Source organism: Camelus ferus, chromosome 14 (genome assembly GCF_009834535.1).
Source record: "Camelus ferus isolate YT-003-E chromosome 14, BCGSAC_Cfer_1.0, whole genome shotgun sequence".
NCBI classification, from domain to species: Eukaryota; Metazoa; Chordata; class Mammalia; order Artiodactyla; family Camelidae; genus Camelus; species Camelus ferus.
The window spans coordinates 33,053,525-33,079,381 of NC_045709.1; the positions used below are offsets into that span (position 1 = coordinate 33,053,525).

General features: G+C 39.3%; 1 protein-coding gene across 3 annotated transcripts in view; it reads left to right on the forward strand.

Moving 5' to 3' along the window:
• Window positions 1-25,857, forward strand: part of NALCN (sodium leak channel, non-selective) — a 265,894-nt gene that overhangs the window by 144,676 nt on the left and 95,361 nt on the right. For all 3 annotated transcript variants that reach the window (XR_004325878.1, XM_032496708.1, XM_032496709.1), the window contains exons 14-15: window positions 10,584-10,721; window positions 22,683-22,757. Coding sequence is in view for 2 of the 3 variants with exons in the window: in XM_032496708.1 (XP_032352599.1) it covers window positions 10,584-10,721; window positions 22,683-22,757 (213 nt within the window). In the remaining variant the exon portion in view is untranslated. The remainder of the gene's footprint in view (window positions 1-10,583; window positions 10,722-22,682; window positions 22,758-25,857) is intronic.

The following is a 25,857-nucleotide window of genomic DNA, read 5'->3' on the forward strand; positions in this document are numbered from 1 at the left end:
TGTTTCCAGTATATGTAAATCCCTAGGGAAAAAATAGCTAGTAGAGTTTTCAAATTCTAAGACTAATTTTAAGAAATATATACAACATTTTGTTTGAATTGTAAGTAATTTTTTTATTCTCTATGCCTTTAGTATTTACAAACTTTGTACAGTGAATGGCTTCTTGGTTTAAGAAAACAGGGATAGGGAGGTAGGTAGGTAAATAGATTTAAAACCTTAATTTATAATTACACACCAGTAAGAAAAAACAATTCTCTCATTGTTTTAAAATGACAGGGACATTAGCCGGTAAAATTTTAAATGAGGAAAAATTTAGATTTACATATAGATACAGACGTATAGATAATATATCCATAGAGAGAGTACACACACACACACACACACACACACACACACACACACAGGGATACTTACTCTTAACAGGGATGTGCAGGTTGTAAAATAAGACTAATTTTAGTTACATAATAAGACAAATTTTTGATTATGACTTATAAAAATCAGCTTTATTGAAGTCAAGTCATTTCAGTCAACTACCTGTTTGTAAACGACCGTCAGATTTATTTTCAAGGTGTCAGGACTGAACAAGCACCGTCAAGAGGCAGCACGGCTTTGAAGGTTACGTGTGCGGGGGAAGGGAGCAGGCAGTGTGATGTGCAGTAAAGCTTTATATTTATGAACTTAGTGAAGAGAAATGAGAAATCAGGGCCCATTAAAAGAGAGCAAAGAATAGGCAAACTCCATTTCTAAAGTGCAGGGGGTTTAATATGCCAAAATATGAACCTTTCCTTGAAGCCAAATAGAAAAACCTTGTTCTTGAGCGTAATTATACACATGGATAGTAAGAAAACACCCTGAAATTTCCTGTGTAGACTCGGTGGTATTTTAGTTAGGGAAGTTTTCTTAATAAATCCTCAGTTTACTTCACAATAAGACGTACATCTGTGTTTTTCGGAGCACTGTCTATTTTGTGTATGTTACTAAATCTTTATTGCACCAAAAGTAAAATATCAACTTTCATCTGCAATTTTTACAGCACATATTTGCCAGTGAAATGCATCATTCACATTATGAAAATTTAATATGACTGACTATTAGCAAAATTCGCTAATTAAGAAATAAGGCATAAATACTCCAAGAAACTTGACAGTCTGTTCTATGAAGAAAATTAATTCAGAAGTCTCCTATTTGCATAAATCTCCAGGTCTCATTTTCACAGCTGTTTGTTCTGTCAGCTAGATGGTTGCATTTCAAAATTATTTTAACATAATTGGTGGGAAGTATACATTTCAGCTAAAAATACCATGCTCTGCAAGAAATATTGGTAGGGGGAAATTGTAAGTTCATTCAGTTCATCTTGGTATTTTTTCCCTTTAAAATAAATGTTTCTAATATAGAAACTTTAACATTTAAGTCAAATTATTAAAATATTTTTATTATTAAAAGACATTCTGTAATTTTAGAGTCTCATGAAAATGAAAAGGTTGTGTCCTTTTCATTTGGAAGAATGTTAATGAGTGGTGCTTATCTTAGTAAAGAATGAAAAATACTGGAGATATCTATTTTTTATTAACCAGTTGAGCATAATATGGAGTTTGAGATATTATGTATGCAGTGCTCTGCTAGACAAAGGAGGTAACAGTTTTAAATATGGTTTAGACGAGGTATGTTGTTTGTTTTAATAATTTAGATAAGGAAAGGAGATCCGTAATTATTGCATCTTAAGATACCTTTTACCTGTAATGTCCAAATGGACAGCAGGAATTTAAAATCAACAGATTCCAGCTTAGGGAACCAGAGACACCGCTCACTACCTGGGTCAGTCATTTAAGGCGCCTGCACTTCAGTTCTCCATCTGCAGTCCGTACAATAACTACCACAGGATTATTGCTAAAATTACTCCAAGTAATGGACAGTGAACCGCTTTGGGAGCTGTGACGCACCGTAGGTGCTAGTCATGGCTGAGTGTCTCTTTTCGTGTCCTTTCATTTTACCCTGAAGGAAATCCTAGGAGACAGTACAAATCCATGATTTTGTCTGCGTGGTCATTTATGGGGTTATATGTAAAAATTAACCCGAGCACGCCCATTTACGAGAAAAGTGACTGATATACCTCCACCCCTTTTCATAACTGGAGGAAGATTCGCCAGCTTTTGCAAATGAGCTTCTGCCATCTTTCCTTCTACTCTTGAAATTATATTTAAGTGTAGATTCTACTTAGAGTAATTTGCTGCTGAAATAGGCATAACATTTTGATTTCTTCTTTGCTTCTAATTACGTTTAGGCTCATTTTGACATTTAAGGCCAATTACATTAGTCTAGATTCAGTAAAACTTCTCCATAGTAGTCTAAAATCTGACCAATAAACAGGCCCCCCCCCTTTATTCATTTAAATGGAATGTTTGGCAACAAGCATATTTTAGGAATTATAAAAGCAAAATGAATAATGTTATTTCATTTTGAGAAAAATAGCGAAGAATCGCTTGGTCTTTCTTGCCAACATAAAAGGCAGTCACAGAATTAATTGAAACCACCAGTTTCAACTTTCTTTCTAAATCACAAGGATAAGGCGTAATCATTTTACAAAGAAATTAATACTTTAAATATTTCACTTCTATTAAAAATACAGTTGATTTTATTAAAAAAAACAGATCTCAAATTCCTAAAGAGTTCAGAGAGATCTAAATGACTCCAAAAACTTCATCGCTTAAAAGTCACTAATAACTAAACTCCTCAGAACTCTCCCAGCCCTAACGACAAAATTCAGTGTTTCATTGTGTTTTAAGATTCCAGTGTACGTGATGGCTTAGAGCACACACAGCTTTTTTATTTAGCTGCCTACTTTCAGGCCGCTTGCTAACACCGTGATTTTTACTGTTTATTCAATAAATTCTCTTATCCTTGATGGCACCAAAAGGCAATTTATAGTATCTATTAGAACAAAACATTTAGTGTGACTTTTTTCTGTAATTTTTATAGGCAAGGTATAATCTCAGAAAGTGACTGGAAAGTATACAAAAACAAAGTTTTCCAATTGACCGCTAGTACCAATGAAGACATCAGACTAGTAAACATTTATAGCTGGAAGCTATCTTAGGAACCGTTTAGTTCAAAGATGAAATAAAACTGTGACATCAAAAACACTGTCACCCTTCCAGAATCAGGTAACTAAAGGAAATATCTCCTTAAAAATATAAATAGTTTATCTTTTGTAGTTTTGAGCTTTACCAAAATGGAGTCACACTGTGTAAGACCTAAAACAAGGAGATTGAGTAGGTGAATAATTAAGGCAGTTAAAACCAAAGGAGGTGTCACTTTTTTACCCAGTGAGTACCGTCAAGGTAGATCTTCTGTTTTACGGCTGACTGGTGGTGAGACACGGCAGGGCCACTCTCAGTAAAAAGGTTGAGCTGCTGTGTAAGTTGTCAAATGGATTTCATTTTGAAAGCAAATCTTCTGTAGAGAAAGAGTTCTGGAAACCAGCTAAGACCTAGTTTAAAAACGTTCTTAAATTAGATGGTAGTGATGTTGCACAACTGTAAAGAAGCTAAACCACTCAATTGTATACTTTAAGAGGTGAATTTTATGATGTATAAACTATATCTTAGTAAAGCTGTTACTTTAAAAAGTTTAAAAGTGTTTACTCTCTTCCCTCGTTCCTCAGTTCTTCGCATTCCAGACCTCAGAGTTCCAGGTTTATTCTACAGACTTTCAAGCATTTTTATGCTCACACACACACACACACACACACACACACAAATATATATATAAAACAAATGGGATCATTCTGTACATTCTGCTCACTCTATGTTGACCAAAACATAAGATGTCTACCCAGGTATTTTTTTAATATTTCATTTTTTTAACCTAAATTGATATCCATACATACTAAAACCCCAAAGCATGCACTGGGTCATCAAGTTATCAAGGCACCCGTGACTTTTTTTTAAAGGGCTAAGAACTGATTTGCAAGGTCTGGGTAAGCACCTCCAGCCTGTCATCTCACGTGGGAGAACTCCCATGCTTTGCTTTCACCTAACGCTAAGGAAGTCTATCAGAAAGAGATTTGGGGTCAGAAATGGATTACTGGGGCCTTGAGAGGGAGAAGGATGCTCTGTCCTTGATGAACTTGCCAGCTCTATGGCGGCCCTGGAGGACACATGGTCCTGGGGACTCTGTTCATCCCACCTGGGATCAGTGTTCAAGGGGTGTTAGCAAAAGAGAAGATATGAAAATAATACATGTTTATTCCCTTTCCTCCCCTTTTTTGATGCTCTTCTTTTTATTCAAGTGTCCCAGTCACAGTTTATGACCAGCAGGTACAGCTCCAAAATGCAAGGACACCAAGAGGAAACTATTAGCTGTTTTAGTAGGACTATCAAGGAATATTGACAATATACGTGGAGCTGAGACCAAGAACCAAGGGTGGATTTAGCAGGATTTCCTGGCAGGTTGGATACAGGATGAGAGTAGATGAGAAGGACCAGAGATGTCTGTGAGATCACTGGCCCGAGCAGCTTGAAAACTGGATTTGTCATTACTTGAGATGGGAGGGAGCCCAGGAAAAATAGGGTTGGGGAGCAGGGCATGAGGCATTTAATTTGGGGCATCTAATGCTCAAGATCCCTATTAGAGAGACACCCAAGTAAAGATGTGGAGTTGACTCTGAATGTGGGGCTGTATATATGGATGTGGGTGTCATCAGGACATGGGGGGTACTGAAAGGCCTTAGAATGGATGAGATCAACCAGTGAGCGTTGGTTGATAAGAAAGAGATGTGAGGACCGAGCCCTGAGGCTCTGCCACATTTGGAGATTAGGAACATTTTTAGAGATTAGGAAATTGAGGAGAAACTTGCAAAAGAGCCTGAGGAGGTCTGGCAGTGAATTGTGTGGTCCTACAGTGCGGGGCTTGGGCCCTTCAATGAGTCCAAGACCCTGGTTCTCGGCTCTTAGGTGCATTTTCTCTTGCATCATCCCTGGGACAGCTTGTTCCTCACACTCCGGTCTTACGACCTGCACCCTCTACCCTGGTTCACATCCTTTGTTTTGTGTGCACGTACCCAAGGAATATGACGCTCTCTGATTAGATGAGGTACTCACCGAGCTCATGATTTCAAAACCTCCCTTCTTCATTCAGTGAACATCCTTGCAGCCTCTTTATTCAGTGCATTTTCTTTTCCACTTCACTTCCCTTCATTCAGAGGTGTTGCTTCCTTGGAATGTGTGCTTATAATTACAACTCTGACTTTGTAATGACCCCTTCATTGCTGCTACTGAACTGCATAGCCAGTCTCTGTGCGTTCGTTCACCTCCAGACCCTACTGCTAACTGTGTGATGTTTTCCTGTCACTTCCACTTGAAATTCATTAGAGATGTTTTTGATTGATTTGGTTCTTCCCTGATGGGGCTGAGTTGTTTGTTCCAGACCACGTCCTACGCAGCTGGCCCGTTCTCAGGTTAAGTGCTCATCCCCGATTCAGTTAGCTGCAGCCAGGCACCTGCAGCATGAACACAGCCTGACCTGCATAGGAGTGATTATGTGATTATGTCATTAGAAACAAAAAAGAAAAAACTTTTGCAAACAAAGTGCTTACCTCTATTTACATCTATAGGATTGGACTTGAGGGGAAAAATAGCAAAAATCACAGACTTTCTGTCCCTAAAACCTACAGAAACGAATAAAACAATTAATTAGCACCCTGGATAAAATTATACCAGCAATAACCACACACAAAAAAAGACCACAGTTTCATACCATTATCTTTTTTTCTCATTTCCTGAGAGCTTTTTATTTCAAATAAAGAGATTTTTTAAATTAAATGCCTTGTAAATTTTTAAAGTCAAAAGGATGTATTATGTAATAGAAAGGATATATGACATTTAACTAATTTCTAAAGAACATGTTTTTACATTTTATTGTTGTGATGATAGTTTATGTACCACAAAGTACAAATTAAGAAAATTTTGTTTAGTGAAATTTAAAGGAAATGTGAGATATATAATTTTTTAACAAAAGGAATTAAAAATACTTATATTGAAACATAGAGTTAGTAAATGAGAACTAGCCTTATTCAAAGACTCAAAGATTACTTAACTGTGACTGTTAATAAAACTGGCTGCATTCAAAAATAGAAACATAAGATTTGTTTGTTAAAGAATCTGAGTTTAAATTTAAAGTTTTAAACTTGTAAGTTTTATTAACTAAAGAAAAAACTGAGTATGTTCCCATTAATATTCAGATATACTCTGGTGTTTTCTATCTGAAAGAAAAAAAGAAAATCTCTTCTTGATGCGATCATTTTTCAACTCCCACCCAAATTCCTACCATCGTGTTTGGCTAGCAGCTACTAAGAAAGAAAGAGGGAGTGGGGGAGAGAGAGCGCATCAGAGAGGAGGCTCATGCCTTAAGCCTGTTTTCCAGAAGCTGAGAAAAAATTAAATTGGAAAAGCAAATCCTAAAATATGTATTCATATCCCTCACTTTGGGGAGCCTCAGGCCGCAGGGATTTGCAGAACCCAGGGAAAAGACGTTGCGAATCTCCCATGGGTGTAGAAATGATCGTTCAGCCCACCTTCCCAGGGGCAAGGTAAACCGCTAGGTTGCACCAGTTTTATTTTTCCCAGCTGGGAAGAAGGCTTGAGAATGAAAGCAAACTAATCATGATTTCTGAAAACTAAATCTCCCGTAATAAACAAAACTTTAGCCTAGTGAAAGAATGAAGAGAAAAGAAGGAAACAGAAGCTACCAGGGAACAGGAGGCCCAGCAGGGGACAGTGATGGGGGGGGACTCAGTTGTCCTCTCCTCTCACCCAGAGGACCAAGACCAACAGAATAACCTGTCCCTCGCCTGGAGTCAGTGGAGTGTGAGTGATGTGGGAGGAAGCTGGTGAATTAGGGCAACTGAACACCTGGGACTGAATGGCTCTGGCAGCAGTAAATGTTCCAGAATCTGCCTGCACTGGAGACCTATCTGAAGCCTGGTATATCACATACAACTGTCCATGGCCTCAGCTAATCCTTCTCTCCCTGCAGCCCCCTCTCCGTTTACTGAGACAGCAAAACATAGAGAAGAATACCTAGCTGACCAATCAAAACAGGACCCAAATGACAGGGATGAGATTCTGGGACCACTTTCTGACACTATGTTGGAGGGAATAAAAGATAGAGATAGGAAAATTTATCACGCAAGATGTTTCTCTGTGATGATATGCTGCCTTGGGACTAGTGTTATTGGAAGGCATGCCTGATCGCAATACTACGTATGCTTTATTAAAAAAGAAAGAAAGAAAGGAAGGAAGGAAGGAAGGAAGGAAGGAAGGAAGGAAGAAAAAGAAAGAAAGAAAGAAAGAAAGAAAGAAAGAAAGAAAGAAAGAAAGAAAGAAAGAAAGAAAGAAAGAGAAAGAAAGAGAAAGGAAGGAAGAAAGAAAGAAAGAAAGAAAGAAAGAAAGAAAGAAAGAAAGAAAGAAAGAAAGAAAAGAAAAGAAAAGAAAAGAAAATATAAATAAAATTTAAAAACCATAAATAAAAGGAGTGGCAAATTAGATCACATAGAAGTTTAAAATTTATTTTTGTAAAAATACTATAAAAGGACAGGGAAAATATGTTAAACATATATGGCAGATATGAGATTAATTTTCTTAATTTCTAAAGAGCTGGTGGAAATCAATAAGGGTGGAATAAAGGTCAACAGGAGAGGAAAATGGCGTGTGAACATGAAGCTCAGAGAAAAGAAACAGCTTCCTCCAGGCCTTTGTTCCTCACTCCCTTCGCCACCATTTAAATCCAGCTCGATTTCTTCATGAAAGTCAGTCGCTGTCATTTTCCCTGAACAGTTCTTGGCTCACCAAAGAGGAATACACCTTTGTCCTCCCAACTTGCTCCTTGGATAGCTTTCCCATATTCCTCTTATGCACCCTGTTTTTCATTCTTTCATTTCTGAGAGTTGGCCATCATCATCTTTTTCTTCCACTCTTGATTATGAAATTCTCAAGAAACCGTGTCTTCCTCATCTTAATCCCCAACACGCCAAGCCTTCAGGAACCACTGATAATCCACGTCTGAATAAATAACGTAAGCAGTTCTTCAAGGAACACAGATCCTGTGACAGTGTAAGTCAGTAAATGTATTTGATTCACATCACAAGCTATCTTGGGACTTAAATTTCTGGATAAAATCTCAACCAAACTGATAAGGCAGCCCTCATGCAGGACACATTAATTTTCAGGTTGTAATAGACGTGTTTCATGGCACTACCTTTCACAGGTTTATTCATCTAAGTGGCTATAAACACATGGATCGCGTGGTAACAGAAAGCTTTACTCTCAAGTATAATTCACAGTATCTCACAGTGCGCACTTTCAGGTGGCTGAACTGTGCAGAAATGAGACTTTTTTTCTTCTGAGACTCTGAAAGAGTAGAGGGTAAGCCCAGTATTCTTGCTCACATTGCTTCTCCCACAGCAACAGGTTTTCAAACCCATATCTCCATGTCCCCAAGATTTACTTACTGAATGCATGATAGCTGAGTGTTTGTGAAAGCTAACGCCGTAGATGAAAACAAATTGAGTTGGTTTCTGCCCCATGCAGCTGAAAGGTACACCTGAATTTTTGGTCTCTAAGTACCAAGAAAAAAAAATTCTGTTGGACTTAATCACAAGCTTTCCTGTCGCTCTGGGGGAAAGAAATCGATGTCCAGTAAAATCCCTTTCATACTAGTACATGCTTTGACCCTTCCTCTTTTGCTGTGGAGTCTTTCGAATGTACATGCGTTCACACTGGTGACATCGCTATTGAAGAAAGTACAGCAATCTGATATTTTTATGTGAATCATCTTCAGAACTTGTGTTGCTTGCCTTCAGATATAATGCATATTCAATACCAAAAGCATATACGGAAAAAATAATTGCCCTCAATGATAAGTTCTGACATACTTATGAGGTTAAATGATGCGTTGAAAAATCCTCTGAAGCATGTTTAGGATGAGTTAAAGCTAATATTCTCTTAGGCACCCTAGAAGGAAAGTATTATATTGTCCTTGCTGATGGTCAAGTATCCGTAACAACATACTTCATACCTTCACGAACAGAAAACTTTGTAGGGTAATGAGATTATAGAAAAATTAGCTCAAGGAGAAGTAAAGTGTTTCACACATGGACAAAGGGTAAGAGGAAAAAGTTACCTCCTAGTTCAAGATTCATTTAAAAGTTCAAGATTCATTTAACAACTATTTGCTCCTTTGTTCAGACAGGTCCACTATGTGCTGGGCATTGAACTTCATACTTCTAAAAAGGTTAATTTAATTATCTAAGTAAAGAAAAGTGCTAAGAGAGTTTACTGTGAGATGAGGTTTGGGAAGCAGTAGATTCAAAATGTCCCTGGACACAGGAAGCAATGCTTGGAAAAGTACTTACTTTGGAATCATAATGCCTGGTGCTACTTCTGTTAGTGATACAAATAAATGGAGTGACTTTGGGCTAGTCACGGAGATTTAAGCCTCCTTTTCCTCACCTTCGAAAAGAATGAGTCAGATTAGATTATCTTTAGGGTCCGTTTTGCTTCTAAGATACTCTCAGTGTAACAGAGCTTTTATCTTGGGCTTAGTCATCTTTGCATTGTCTTGGAGTTTATTTCTTGGGATCGCGATACCCGAGAATTCAACTTAGTGTTCCAGTGTACTGAGGTTTCTAAAGATTTTTTTAGAGTCGCGAGATTCCAATTGTCAACTTTCCCCTAACATCATCAGAAGTTCTCATTAGGAAGCATTTATTGACCACTAATGTATATGGGATATATGAGTCAGAGATGTATATGTATATTTAATAAGAAAAACATTTAGGAATGACACTAACCAAAGATCTTTGCAGAGTGAGAATTAGTCTTTTTGCTTGGCTGGCTTTTGTTGGAATGCTGTATTTTTTAAAATAATTTTAATTTAATTTAATTTTATTTTATTTTATTATTTTATTTTTGGTCTTGGTTTCTTCCATAGTCTTGATTCTGCCTTGAAATTTTTTAAAAATCATGAAACGTGATCATTCTTATTAAATTGCTCAGCATGGCAATATCATTTAGAAATATTTCTCTTTTAAAGTCTCATGTTTTTAATATAACTGAAATAATTTGGATGGGTACTATTAAAGTAAAATTAAAGCTATTATTCTCATTTGCCTTTAGACAATCAAATGTAATTCACTATAAAAATAGTTGTGCTTAGCAGCAAAAAAAAAATAGTAATCTGTTAAAAATGTTCAATGGTTAGCTTGCTAAAGGGGAAAAACAAGAGAGGCAATAAAGCAAAGGTCGTGAATTTTGTTCTGATTTGCTCAGCAGTATTTACCACCAACAAGTCTAATTTTAATTCAGGGTAATTATTTTGTTTTCCACTCTGAATAGTTAGATATCAGGCTTTTAGGATCTTTGTTCTTAGCCCTTTACTGTCTGTTGAATTAAGGCTGTTCTTTCCCTGCTGAATCCAGATAAAAATCAGTAATATTGAGATCAAAGTCCTCAAACACTATATGCTAATTTTAAATTGCATGCAAGGCCAATGCTGGTCTGTAACTCCTCCATTTTTCTCCCCTGTAGGCATTTATGTCCATGTTCCAGATCCTTACCCAGGAAGGATGGGTAGATGTCATGGACCAAACGCTCAATGCTGTGGGACACATGTGGGCACCTGTGGTTGCCATCTATTTCATTCTCTATCACCTCTTTGCCACTCTGGTGAGTTGAGCATTTCTTTTCAATTAAATCTTACAATGCATAGTGGGATAAGCATTAACAGGTTTGAAGTTTATTTTCAATTTCAGAATGAGAGCCAGAGAACCAAGGTAGAGTCGTCCTGTTGGACGAGGTCCCTTCCCTTCCATTCTGAATTTCTATGACTCAAAGAACTCCTTGGGGAACTAAATTTCAGATTTAAGTAAGAAGTTGTCTCCACCAAGTACAAGTTGTTTGCAGGAGGGAAAACAAGACAAAACAAAATGGAAATTCCACATCCATGTACTGACTTAACCATCTCTGAGCATTCACACCCTCAGCGATCTAAGGATCAAACTAGAACTACAGTATTACTATTTTTTATCATGTAGAGACACTCTCTTCAGTTTCACTGCCTCCTCTTCACAGCTGTAATTAAACTGAAGACAGAAGCTGGAGCGCCACAGGGTGTAGTCAGTTAATTAGAAATCAGCACAGTGTTACTGTGCTTTGTGTGGCTAGAAGAAACACGTAGGAAAAGATAAAACACATTGCTGCAAATAATTGTAAAAAAGCATGATAGAAACTAAATACCAAATGCAGCAAAAATTTTCTTCTGTCACACAAGCAGATTTTTCTCTTCAATGGATTTCTGTTAAAAAAAAGGAAAGAATTATGATGTGGCCTGTGGCATATTGAGGGATATGATTCTCAGGTCTTTCTAATGCTAAATGTACATTTCCATATAATAAATTTGTACATATTTAAATACCAAATTCAAGCTGTAATAATTATGTTAAAAGTTCCAAAGTAAGGACCCAGAATGTTACCGTTTATCAGGAACATATGAAGTAAAAACAACCGCTTCTCTTTACTGAGTGGCGAAATATTTTATAGTTTTATTCCTAGTATTCGGAAGCACCGAGTAAAGTAATATTCTCACTTTACAGATGATGAAACTGGGGAGCTAATTTGCCTAATATCACAAGTGTGAATGGTAGAGCCAGAACGTTCCCAGGTCTGCCTGGTCTCACAGCCTGTGGCCTCGTGCCTACTTGCTGCTGCTTCCCTAGACTGGGAAGCCTGGCATTGTCACTGCAAATGTCTGCAGCAAATTAATCCCATGCCCAAGACTCGCTCAGATAAAGCAGATTACATCTGAGCTCTAAGGTCCCTTTCGATTTTAAATGTCTGTCTATGAAGCAAATAAAGTGCTGGAGAAACTTGGTGTGTTAACCAGCGCTTGCATTTGCTACAGGCAGAGGCCTTCAAAACCTGTGTGAGATGCATTGTGATGTGGTCGGACGTCCTGGGTGCAAATAGTGCCATCACATAGGGATAGTTTTGTCATTTTTTACACGAGGTGACTTTAAAATATTCACAAAAGGAAGGAACAATGAGCAGGGGAAATGGAGGTTTGGCTTCTAGAGCTAAATCTGATTACACTGGTGTTGGCAGGCACTTGGCCCTGAGGTCTTTGCATCCTCCCTTCCAGGACCTGTGTCATTCTTTCATTCATTCATTCATTTACTCATAAACTCAACTAATGTTTATTAAGCGCCTACTAAGTGTTTAAGTTCCTTTAAAACTACAGAATAGCTTGGAGACTATTGCTCATGGGTTAAATGCAGGATAGATGGTTGAAATCATCTATGTATGGGAATAACCTAATTGTTATTCTGTTAAAACAATATAATCTTTTGCTCACCCCACTGCAGATATTTCACACTTAGAGATTTTGGTTCTTAAGTCAGAGACTAATACAATTTGTAAGCAGGAAGAAAAACAATCTAGGCTAGTAAATTTGATAGCAAATTATTTTTTTTCTAGTGGATTTCTACAGGGACTGCTAATATAATGGAATAAAATATTAAATCTGGTAATAGACTTCTTTGGCAATCTAAGTTACCCTTATTGGTCCAAAAATATGGTTTTGATTGCAGAATACCAAAGTACTTCCAAGAACTCCTAAGGTTCACCTGAACCTTTTAAGGAATCCACAGAGCATAGATTGAAATATCTATTTCCACATCCATATCTAATTCCACATCCATATTCTACTGATTTAAGTAGAAAACGCTCATAATGTTTTTCATTGTGATTTTCAACAAGTAGTTCTAAGTTAAAGCTGAAAACTGAAATTTTTGTTCTTTTATTTATAATTTTTTCAAATCTGTAAAAGCTATGTATGTCAGTGGGGGCAGTCTGGTAAATATGGTGGCATACAAGACTGCAGACTTGGAGCCCAAAAATCTAGCTTCAGGATCTAGCTCTTTTGGTCCCTAGAGGTGACTTGGGAAGAATCCGACAACTTCCCTGGTCTCTGTATTGTGTTACATCTGGAAGTGAGACTAGTGAGGCCCAGCACACCTCGTTTCCAAGGTCACCATGTCCTTGTGAGTTGAGCTTGTATTTTTGAGGGTGTTTTAGCCATGGTCTGAGAAGACAGATGATCGTAATTATCAGCAACACTGAGTCCCTTCAAGTTTAAGTAAGGCAGTCTGTGCACTTAAAGCTATATATTAATAAACACTAAAATGTCATTGTTATTTCAGATGTTTTTAATTCATAGAAGTAAAGCATTACTGATCAGTTTACAGTATTATTTATGCCCAAGTGGTGCATAGGTTCTGGATATCAATCCCTCAACTACTATATATGTTACAAATATCCTCTCTTAGGTAATACTTTGTTATTCCAGTTGGTCTGTGATGACTTTTGACATTATATTTTGATGTAGTCAGAGCTATCAGTTTTTCACTTATGGTCAATATTTAATTTGGACTCATGCTTAAGAAATTCTTTCTAACCCTGAAGTAATAAAAATATTCTCCTCCATCTTCTAATTGTTTTAAATTTTTGCCTTTTACCTTTAGATCTTTAACCCATCTCAACTTACCGTTTATATATAAGTTGGATGAAATGTACTATGTAAACAAAACTCAAATCAATTTTTCTCATCCAGGTTTATATGAAATTTTTAAAACTTTTTAAGATGTGTGGTTGGTTTCTCTGATTATGACATCTAAAGCAGAAAGGTCAATTCAGATTTTTTAATTTATAAATAATTTTTAAATGAGAACTAATTAATTTAGGGAAAGAAAAACTCCAGAACTAAATTATTAAAACTGCAAGTATTACTTCCGTACTACCCAAAAAGTCCAGGGACCGAAGTCACGTCCCCAGCTCACTGGAGACTCTGCTTCGACGTGATCAACCATAGCTTGATTTTCCTGTGTGTCCTCAGAGTGGCAGTGACTATAATGGACTCTCTCAAGTTAGCCCAACTCGATTCGGCACTCTTTACTGAATCTCAACTCCTCTGTATAAGTACTAACCTACCTGCTGGCCAGAGTGGGAAAGGGCTTGCTCTGTGTCCCCTCTGAGCCTACACCTAATACAGAATTTGGACTAGTAAACACAGACCAACAAACAGATAAAAGCTGTGACTCAAAACCTAATGATCCGAGCTGTTGCTTGCTGTGTGATCAGTGCACATACACATCTGCTTCCTGATCACTCCAGATCGACCTGATCGGAAGTTTTAAAAATACTGGCAGTGAAACAGCTGGAGACAGCTTGTGGACCAACATACAAATGTGCATGGAGGTGATAGGCCTGCATTATGTAGGCATCACATTCCCTTAAAAACCAAACATTTGTTAAGTTAAAATCGCTATTCCATAAGCCTGTCTTTAGGCTTGAATTTAGCTTAAAATGAACATTTTTGTTAAATCAGATGTATCATTTTTTGCAAAATACTACAAAGCATTTTAACCCAAATTGGAAAAAAGGAAAAACAGCCCACATAGATGTACAAGCTCTGATTTGTTTTTTATCCCTGCTGGCCAGTGGTGCCGCACAGCCTGGGGAGCTCCTGATTGGATCTTCTCAGGGACAGACAGGCATGTGCCAAGCAGGAAAAAAAAAAGTTTGGCTGCGATTTGTTCTGGAATAGAAAACAGCAGGCTGTTCCATTGCCCCCTGGGGGCACCAATTTGTCAGCCCACAATGAAAATCAGGCGTAAGTGTATAGCAGATGCATATTTATAACCATTATCTGTTGTCCCTGGGAAATGTCTCTCTCGTCCACCAGGTAAGTATTCTGTATTTCTGTCCTGACTGATTGCAGTTGACCCAGTGCTTCTGAAATGCATCTTTTCCCCCACTTTTGCCAAGGATTTGGGGATAAGAATGATGGAAGACTTCAGCAGTTGAAAGACTCTTTTTTTTCCTCAGTATTTTTCCCTTTATTATTGTTTCAAAGGAAAGCCCTGTGAGTGAATATTGAAAGAGAGAAAATGTAATTAAGCCTCCATTGTGGATAGTCTTTTTGTTACCTTTGAAGTGCTTAAATTAACACAGCAATCTCTTGATTTTGCTTCTGTAGTGGCAGCTTTCAGAGAATAGTCATATTTTGCTGACAAAAATAGGCATTCCAAAGTGTAAATTAAATAACTTGATTTTAGAGAATTCATTTTAAAGTGCATCTGTGGTGAACATTTCCCATTTTTACATTGCTCTGATTACATTTGACTTTTGGTTGACCTATATAAAAAATAAAATTGTTTCCAACTACAGCCTGCAAGACAGCTTAGGACAGTGTGATTATAAATGGTAGAAAGGAGAAGAAAACCACAAGATTACGGGGTGTTGACCAGATTCCTGCTGTGCCTTTAGTGTATACTTGAAAATAAATTTAAAAAATAGAAATTATTAATAAAGTTCACAGTGGAGAAAGAAATAATATTAAAGGTAACATTTCAGCTAAAGGACTATCTTTAAGCTATGTACAAAGGAAAAAAAATCAGAGGAAACTTGAGAAAGATAGGGTGAGTGAGGGCATGACTATGCAGAGTGGGAGAGAATGCAAAATAGGATAGGAAGCTACAGATACAGAAATAGAAATTCTCGATCAAGAAAACCCATTCTAAGTTGGTAAAGCCAGCCTTGAAAAAACACACCATAACTTCCAGTGGTCTGAATCATGCCAGCCTAACCTCTCTCACAGAGAGTGTGAGAACCCCCGTGTGTTGCAGAGTGGTCATGTCACGACAACTTTGGGGGAAAGGATGCTGGGGAGCTCACTGCTTCTGTGATTGATTGAATTCCCCTGAAGTGGATTATGGGTGAATGGAAGGAAGACAAGTTTGCCTGTGGTTAAAGGTATCAAACTGAAACATAGCGAACACCTTAGCTCAGGTGAATCTGGCTTGTTCAGGAGTGTAGGGAGTGAGAGGAGGAGTTAGAGAAGGAGAGGAGAGGTCATAAGGAATCACAGTAGGCGAACACCTCCTACCACGTGGGGGTGGGAGCTGTGTTGAACCTGGAGGCGTTGCTTTTGAAATCCACTAAGCTGGAAGGTCCACACCCCACCCATTGGTTGCCATGTCATTCATCAAAATTCTAGGAAGGAGACTTGCCTGGCTTCCAGAGACTTGATTTGCAGCGTTTTCCACACTGACTGCATTGTCAATGCTAAAAATATCTTGAGAATGGGAGTTATAATCTGAGAAAAAAAATCGTTAGTTATCCGGACTATTTTAATAATTATTCTCCACTTTGCCATTGAAATCAGTGACTCACCCTGTGTCAATATGGACTACAAAATAAGGAGGTGGATGTATTATGCCAGTTGTATATTACATGGCAGAACAGATACGTGTGTTGCGTGTTAATATTATGGAATGCTAGAGATCTGTTAAAAGTAGCAAACATCCAATGCATGAAAATGTAAGTATGAGTTTGAATTTATTTTTTTAAAGCATTGCACATGCTAAATACTGCTGTGTTGAAAGTATGTGTGTGCTTTATTTAACAAAGCTCAAGAGGAGATGAAGAGAAAAATCATTAGCCTTTTTTTTCCCCTGAAATTATATCTTTAAGAAACATAGTGATTTAGTATTCGTGCCCCTTATAAATTTAAATATTATATAAATCTAAATTATGAAAAATAAGTAATGCACACAACAGGTTGACTACGTAATTTTAGAACCAGCAAAATGTAAAGATAAAAGTATTTCAGGTGGATGATGACACTCTTGTGACTCAATGTGACAAATCCCAGTAAAAATGCTTTGGTCGTATCAATAGTGTTGTGACGGGAACCTGTGAATCACATTTGATGGCTATGGAAAACCTTTGGCACAGCGTAGGCAGCACTTGTAGTAGGTAGACATCGACTGAAAATAAGATTCAGACATCAAGGTAATGGGTTTAGGTCATTAACCAGCATCATCTCAGCTTTCTATAAAAACAGAATAAACAACAACAACACAACACTGAGAGGACTGAGGAATGGCTCTTGCTTTCAGAATAAGGGTCTGTCCCCCACTCCTGGGACTTTGGCAGGGGAAAATTGGCTGACACACAAGTCAGCCTGCACCCCTGTCCAATTCTGCACAGCACCAGCTTTGTAGGCAAATAATGTCTCATTGACAGTGTAAATTAAATATGATGGAAACCCAGCTGCCACTCTCCCTTCACTTCTATTTCTTTATCTCAGTGGTTACTGCCACCTGATTAGAGTCTGAGAAAAGCACTACAAAGTAATTCTCACCTCTCCGCAGTCAGCTGCAGACTTACCTTGGACTCCTGCGTCTTCTGTTTCCACTCCAGAGAGACAGTCCAAGCCAGTCCTTAGTCATCCTGCACCCCGAGGGCCAAGTGATCACCTGGGCGTGGTGCCCTACACATCAGGAACGTGGTGACAAGGATCCAGAAAAGTCCATGTCCAAACAGAGTTTGAGGAGGAAACTCAAGCTCCACACACATTTTTAAACAGTTTCTATTTTCACCACCCAGGCATCAGTGTTGATTAAGCAGGGAAGCCTGAACATTCAAAGATGCTGAGGGAACTTGGGTTTAAGGATGGTTGAAAGCAAACTCTCAGCTTTCTCATATACTGGTCTTCAATCTGCTGCCAACCCCCTCCCAAGAGTTTGTTTCGACGCTGTTAGCGAGGGGCCCCCTAACTGCATCTTTCCCAGCAGAGCCGAAGTGTTTCCTTGTTGAGTCTTGCCTTCTCTCTGTCTTGAAAATCAAACTCTTATCTCCGTGAAAAGGAGGAAGTGCAGCTAGAATCCCCCAGCTACCTCTCCGTCCATGGCCCTGAGGGTAGCTTTTCTCTCTTTCCTCCAAAAAAAATGTATAAAATGCACTGTTTTTTAAATAAAGTAACACGGCGTTACCTATTTCATATCCTTTTATCAAACCGCACCTAACACTGTCTAGTTACTGTTTCAGTGAGCCAGTTTAAAATGACTGCATTGCATGCATTTAAAAAAAACAGAAAAACAGAACATCTGAAAGGAAAGATTTAACAGAGAAGAAACTGACACTGTCACATGGTGATTGTGTGTGATTGTTACAGCCTGCCTGTCACACCTCCCAATCTCCCTTGGTGGCATCATGGCAGATGTGCACCCCCTGCCCCACCTCTAGGCACCCCCCGCCCCACCTCTAGGCACCCCCCCAGCCCCTCCCAGGCAGCCGTGCTCAGGCCGTACTGAACTGCACACCAGACCCCCAATCAGCCACGTGCTCCCAAGGCCCTGTCCTCGCTCATGCCACCTGGAAAGCTTTTCTCATGATTCTCTCCCTGCTATAATCCTCCTTCTCCTTGACATCTTGGTGGCACGTGGTCGGACTCTTTATCAGCCCCTCACAACCTCAGATGAGCAGTGTTCAGAGAAGCCCCAGATCAGCTCTCAGAAACCTCAATGCTCAGATGGCCCAGAACTGAGCGTGTGGGGCTCTGATTGGGTTTAGTTTCTGGTTGTGTGCACTGCCCCCCCCAACCCCCAATCCCTGCTCCCATTTTCCTTCACATCCCTGCTTTCTGAGAGGAAATAAGAACGTTTTCTGGGGGTGAAGCATGAGGGAGGCGGATGGGCCTAGAGAGAAGCAGGGAGGCCGCGAGGTTGGATGGTGGGGCGGCCTTCCACACTCAGGGACAAAGGCAGTACTGGTACCCACCTGGGTGTGTTGACACCCAATACTTATAGCCACTTCTTGTCTGGACTTGAAGGAAGACAGCCTTGTTGGGGGGCCCACATGGACAAGGGGCAGCCCGGACAGAGCTGGGCAGCTGCCTGAGAGCTCTGGGTAGAGAGAGAGCTTGAAAGACCTCCCCCCCAGAACCGCTGTCCCTTCGCCCCCACCTGGAACAGCAGAACTTCCAAGCCTCCCTGAGAGTTGAGAGCCAGGGTGTGGGAAAAACACCACTGTTAAAACAACTGCTCAAGCCAGAGTCCAGGTAGAGCAGAGAGGGTTGAATGGGGGGGGGGGTGGCTCAAAAGATACATTATCCATGTCCGAACTCCCAGGCACGTGAATGTGGCCTTATTTGAAAAAGATGGTCCTTTCAGATGCAATTAAACTAAGGATCTTGAGATGAGATTATCGTGGATTATGAGGGGAGGGCTAACTAAATCCAGTGACAAGTGTCCCTGTGAGAGATAGATGAGGACAAGACCCTGGAAGAAAGAGGACAAGGCTGTGTGGAGACAGGGCAGAGATTGGGGTGATGCAGCCACGAGTCAGGGGAAGCCCAGAGCCACTAGAGGCTGGAAGAGGCACCGAAGGATCCTCCCCCAGAGCCTCCTACTGACAAACTCAATTTTGGACTTCTGGCCTCTAGAGCAGTCACAGATGTCTTTTGTTTTAAGCCGCAAAGCTTGTGCAACTTGTTGTAGCACTTTTAGGAAATTAGCACAAGGGTGTCACTGAGAATCAGAGGCCTTAGGAGCTGCAGGAACTGAGGTGGTGATCAGTTCGGCAGAGACAAAGCCCAGAGTCCCCCAGGTAAGAGCCCTCACTGCCCCGATGGGGAACAGAGGACAGGTTGCATGGCCACAGTGGACCAGACGCCAATGACAGGCACCTCTTTGACCTTAAGCCAGCCCTATGAAGGAAAGGAGCATTTATTCACATGTAACTGAATTTCAAAGGACTAAATTGGATTCACATAGCAAGATTCAGTCTTCAGCCGTCAACACAAATGGAGGGCTTATGGACTAGATTCAATTGACTTGTAAAAATATCAAGAAACTATTTTAGTTTCACCTGAGTTTATGTCTGTGTGTTTTCATAGGCTATACCATGCACCAGGGTTGTAGAGGGAGGATTAAATGAAAAAAATGATATATCGCTGCCATTTGTTGAGCTATTATTATTACAGCCATCACATCTTACAAATGGGGGCACTGAAACTGGGTAGGCTAGTGGCTGCCACGTAGCTCGTGACTGGCCAAGCATATTTGCCAACTCAGATCTCCAACCACTGAGCTCAATCAACTGCTTGTCGAATTTAATCAAATAATGTGACCTCACTGTCATTAAGGAGCCTGCCATCTGTCTGGTATCGGGGAAATAATTAAAAATAAAATCTGCTGATAACCCAGAAAGCCTCCACCAAGGTAGACAAGAAAGAAAATAGTTTTATTATTGAATAAGCACCCCACCAGGCTGCGGTGGGTACCACAGGCTGTCCACCAGAGCGATGCCAAAGACAGAAAGCAGTGTCACCCTTTGGTACACATCTCCACACCACGTCCAGGCTCTCAGGATGAAAACAGGTAGTCCTCAGGAAGACTCGACAGCACCTTTTGTTGAATACAGTTCCCCCTAAATTCACCTGGTAACTGGGGTGGCCATCTGTGATGGCAATTGCCTGTATCCGAAGGAAAATAAAGCTTTTCTTATCTCCATTATAAATAGGTAGTTTTGCAATGTGGATCCGGGTGGCTAAGTTGTTCTCCCACCTCATGGAGAAGGGGAGATAAGGCACCCTTCCTGAGTTGTAAAATGATGAGACTTATTTAGCTTCTAAAAAGACTTATATACATCTCAAAGGGACAGAGGAAGAATTTATAAGCATAAGTTTTCCAAAGGATGTGCTCTAAGCAAAGGGAGGGGAACTGTGGCTTACCCTTTTTTAATCAGGGAAATACTATTTTTTCTTTTTGGATTTGTGTTTGCCCTTTCACTGGAGACATAGGAAAAGATGTTAGGTCAGGACCCAGAGCAGTGCCTGCTCAGGAACCCATGAGAGATAGAAGTGGAGGGAAACAGGCCACACTCACAGCCGAGACCTCCAAGTGGCCTCTCTGAATCTGGGCGAGGAGGCAGGAGAAGGGAGACAACTCCTCTGATAGGACTTTTGATGATAACATCAAGGTCAACCTCAAGGTCACAGGAAGAGAGCTAGACTGGGAGTGAACTAGAATGTCCATTTAGAATAATGTCTGGTTTACAGCAAGCCTGAATATATCCATGCCCAGGTGTGCATGGTGTGGCAGACGTGGTGACATCAGTAAAAAACCTGGTCTGGACCACTCTGTATCCTCTTTAAGTGCTGGTAGGATCTCAAAGGATGTTGTTATTAGAACAAAGGGTGCCAGCACTCGTCCCAAGCCAAGCATATCCTGTCAAAATTTAATAATATCTGAAGATTTTTTTTCTTGTCATATACTCATTAAACTTGGAAAAGAGCTAGCCATTAACTTCTGCATAATAATCTCTCTGGTGCTTCAGGGTCATGACTAAATTGCCTTGATTTTCTTAACTTTATACTTAACAGTCTAATATTAACAAATGGGAATAATTTGTTAAGAGCAATATTGAAAGGAAGAATATAAATTAGGAATGAAAAAGATTATCACATGAATGTGGGACTTTAAAGAGTTCATAGCTGAAAAGGGACTAGAAATTAAAGTATATTTAAATTCTGCTTTTTTGTTGTTTTCTTTCTTTTACCTCATTTATCCATTCCAAATGAAGCATGTGCCTTTTTTAAAGTTCGCAAATATGGTGAAATACAAAGAAAAAGGGGGGGAAAACACTTTTTTCCCAAAGGCAGGCACCATTAACGTTTCTAGAGTACCTCCTCCTAGCATTTTCCCTATTATTCTTTTTTGTGCGTACTTGCAACTTCTACCACAGACACCTTATTTTCTATTTTTTTCAGTACTGTTAAAATTCATGAGTGTATTTGTCATCTATTGCTATATAACAAATTATGAACAACTTAAGAGCTTATAGCAATAAACATTTATTATCTCACATGGTTTCCACAGGTCAGGAATCTGGGACAGGATTCGCTGGGGGTTTCTAGTTCAGAGTGTCTCATGAGTTTGCAGTCAAAATGCTGGCTGTGGCTAAAGTCACCTGAAGGCTTTAATGGGGCTGGGAGAGCTACCTCTAAAATGGGTCCCTCACATGGCTGTTGGCAGGAGGCCCCAGTTCATTACCACATGAGCCTCTCCAGAGGGCCACTTGAGTGTCCTTAGGACATGGCACCTGGCTTCCACCAGAATGAGTGATCCTAGAGACAGCAGGGTGAAAACCACGGTGTGTTTTATTACCTAGCCTCATATAAGTCACTCATGATCATTTCTGTAACCTATTAGTTACACAGACCAGCCGTATTCAACATGGGAGGAACTCACAGGAGTGCGAACACCAGGGACTCACAATTGTGAATGTGAACCCAGGGAGCCATCTTGCAGACTAAGCTACCACAGTGGCAATTTGTAACGGCTACGTGAATATTACAATAGAGATCTCTACAACTGTGTTAGCTAAGTACATCAGGCAAAATATTACCCCCAGTATTTCATTTTTACAAATAACTCTGCCAAGCACTTTGTATATAAGGATTTTCAGCAGTACTTCAGGTTATTTTCTTTGGATATAGGCTCAGAAGTAAGATTGCTGAGTTTTTTAAAAAGCAATTTCTTATTTTAAATCAGCTTTATAAAGCAAATTAATAGTTTATATTCCTTATTTTAGGTAACATTATGCATTTCCTTTAATGTGTTTGTGATAAACCCGTTAAAATACCTATACAGTGGTTCACAACTGCATATTTATTTAATACATTCTATATAGTGTATATTTTAGGTAGCTATTCTGTGTAATATACATAGTATTTTGATATTTATGACATGTGAGTTTTTTCATTGTTATTTAACCATTTTATAGATCCTCCTGAGTTTGTTTGTTGCTGTTATTTTGGACAACTTAGAACTTGATGAAGATCTAAAGAAGCTTAAACAAGTAAGTAATGTATGCATTTAAAAAATTAAAGCAAAACATGTGCTTACAGGTAATATTAAGGCAGTTCAAGCCACAAAGTAAAAAAATACATATTTTAATAAGACAGTCTAAGTTGGCAAATAATTTTCTTTTAACTTTTCTCTAATATCAACAAAGGAAATTTTCTATTGCTTTATAATTATCCTAGGAATATTTTTATATTATTATTTTGAGTAGAAGTATGATAGATATCATGTAGTCAATTGAATTTGGGTTCTCCTTCTGCCATTAAATGAAGGTTGTTTGGAAATGAAATGCCTCGGGGCCACCTTACCATTTGGCATAATCATATGTAATACTCTTCATCATCATCATCAAAATATTAAGCATAAACTTGCCTGACTGCTAGACAGTAAGAGAGAATTTAGTTTGGGTGCCCAAAGCGATTATATGAAATGGGATAGAATAATTGATCAACTGTGTGCCCAGTTATATATGCAATGGTAGTCGGTAAAGAAAAAAGAAACGTATTTGATGTAAAGATACCCATTGTGAGCATATCAAGGAAGGATTTAAACTCTTCCCTGACCTGCAGCTACATAAGCAAATGGCTATCTGGGCATGGTGGACATGACTTCTTCCAGATCTTTTCAATTTGTGGCAACAGCGGTAGGTTCTTCAAAAGAGATCTGGGAAGTTCTCTACGCCATTGATGCAAATACTTGCCATGGTTTCTAGTAGAAGAAATAGGTAATTAGTGAATTCAAAATTGAAATCGATCAACTATATAGTTAGACACAAACAATAAATGTCTGTTGCTGTGTAATGACCACCTTGGTCCTTGCTTTACAAATCTGGTGTTTATTTAAAGATTTAAATGAGTTTACTCTATTTTTATTATTCCCAGACAGAGAGGAGGGTAGGAAGAATGTGAAAAAGTATTTGATTTTCTTAATGCTTCAAGTTCCAGAAAGCACTCTGTATTCCAGAGCCTGTCTTTATTCAGTTAAAACTTCTTTTTCATCTTTTACCCTTTCCACCAACTAGTCTGTAGGTTCTTACAGTGACAGTCACACTTGTTGAGCACTAGCTCAGGGGCAGGTACTTTGTATTTTCACTTATTTAAATTTCACAACAACCATGTGATGCAGGTATTATTAATAACTCCATCTTACAGGTGAGGAAACTAAGGCACAGAGAAGTTAAGTAACTTGCCTGAGGTCACACAGCTAATAAGTGGTAGAGTTAGGATTTAAACTCTGGCAATTTGGACCCAAAGCCCAGACTCAACCTCTACACTGTATTGAGTCACACTCAAGCTGTGTAAATGCCAAATGTGGGTCATGCCTCTTGTGGAGACTCACACACGGGACTGTTGATTACTTGTTGATAAATAATGACGTTTTAGATTGCAGAGACATCATTACAGTCATGAAATAACCGATGTGATGTTTTCTGAGGAGTGGAGGTGAATTAAGTGACCCAGTCATTAAAACTATGCCAAGTCGTTCTTTGTTTCCCCTCAAAAAGCTGACAATCTAATTGGGGCCACTGGAGTTAAGACTTTGACAGAAGGTTAGAGCTAAGATGCTTACCATTCACTTCCCTCAGGGACCTTCTGGAACGATGACTCTCCTTAGACACAGATGTATCTCTTGCATCGTATTAACATTTTAGAGAGGCCTTTAGAGAATTTTAATGTACTTTATTATGATTGTGGTAAAAACAATTGTGTTAAAATATGCATCTTGGTTCACAGAGATTTTTCAAGAGTAATAGAAACCAGAGTGGTCACCTGTAAAGTGGAGACGTTAAATATGCAACACTGAACAAGGCTATTAGAAAGGAAAGTCAGTTCTAGTGCTTGGAAGAGAGATTGTGTCCCTGGAGGTGGGCAGGATAGGGGACAATGGTAGAGAGCTGAACAGTACAGTGGAGAAACTGGAATGAAGGAGAAGAAAGAAGTGGAGAAGTGAGCAAGGAAAACAGTCAAGAGATGAAATTAAAGGAAAAAGCACAGATTATGAATATAACCTGGTGATAAAGGGGGAGAAATGTGACTGAACCCAAAGTCAGATGGCCCAATGGCCAAGGACAGCAGAGCCTTTCAGGGAGAAGCTCTGAGGACAGATCGAGTCTGCAGGATCAATTGTGATGGAGTTGCATTTTTGTTAAGTAGAAAAGTGCTACTTTCCTTTTCCCCATTATGTTCTTTTTTTTTTAATTGAAGTATAGTTGATTTACAATGTGTTGATTTCTGGTGTACCGCATAGTGATTCATTTACTATACGTGTATGTGTGTGTGTGTGTGTGTTCCTTTTCATATTCTTTTTCATTATAGGCCATTACAAGGCATTGAATATAGTTCCCTGTGCTAGACAGTAGGACCTTGGGAGTTCGGGATTTGCAGATACTAACCACTATGTATAAGATGGATAAACAACAAGGTCCCCATTACGTCACCTCCCTGCCCTTTAAGATCCTGGTTTCCAACCAGGTATGCTGACCTGTGAGGCTGCTCAGGAGGAACTGTGGGACCAGGGGCCTTTTTCAACACTTAGGGGAACCTAAAGGGCACTGCGCGTTTACCCTGATGGAAAGCCAGCCGTGCTGACAAAATGCCAACTCTCATACTTTCAGCTGGAAATTTGTGACTTCTAGGCAGCAGCACTGCTTCCCTGGTGCTGAAGCTCTGAAGGCTCCTCCCATGTGCTTTTTCCTTTAAGGAAAAAGAAGCAATGCTGAATTATTTATTGCTTAATAAAGGCATTTTGATAGACAAGAAAAATTAAAGATAGGATTCAGAGGAGAATCATAAAAGGAATCCTTGGGGATGACTTCTGATAGGTTCTAATAAAAGCGCTCTTCCCCAGCACACCCCTCTCCGCGGTACCAACAGTGTGGTGCCTCTACAGCCACTAACGGAGCTTTTCCTTAGTCACTCTTGAAAATAAATAATGTTCTGAAAAATCATGCCAATTATGCACCCACATAAAATCCATCTCCTGCTTTCCTAGTGGCATTACAGCGCAACAGTCCTTTCATAGCTGCCATCATTTATGTGACCCCAGATCTAATTAAAGAGAGACCACGATTGTCCTTTCAGCATCCTCACAACCCA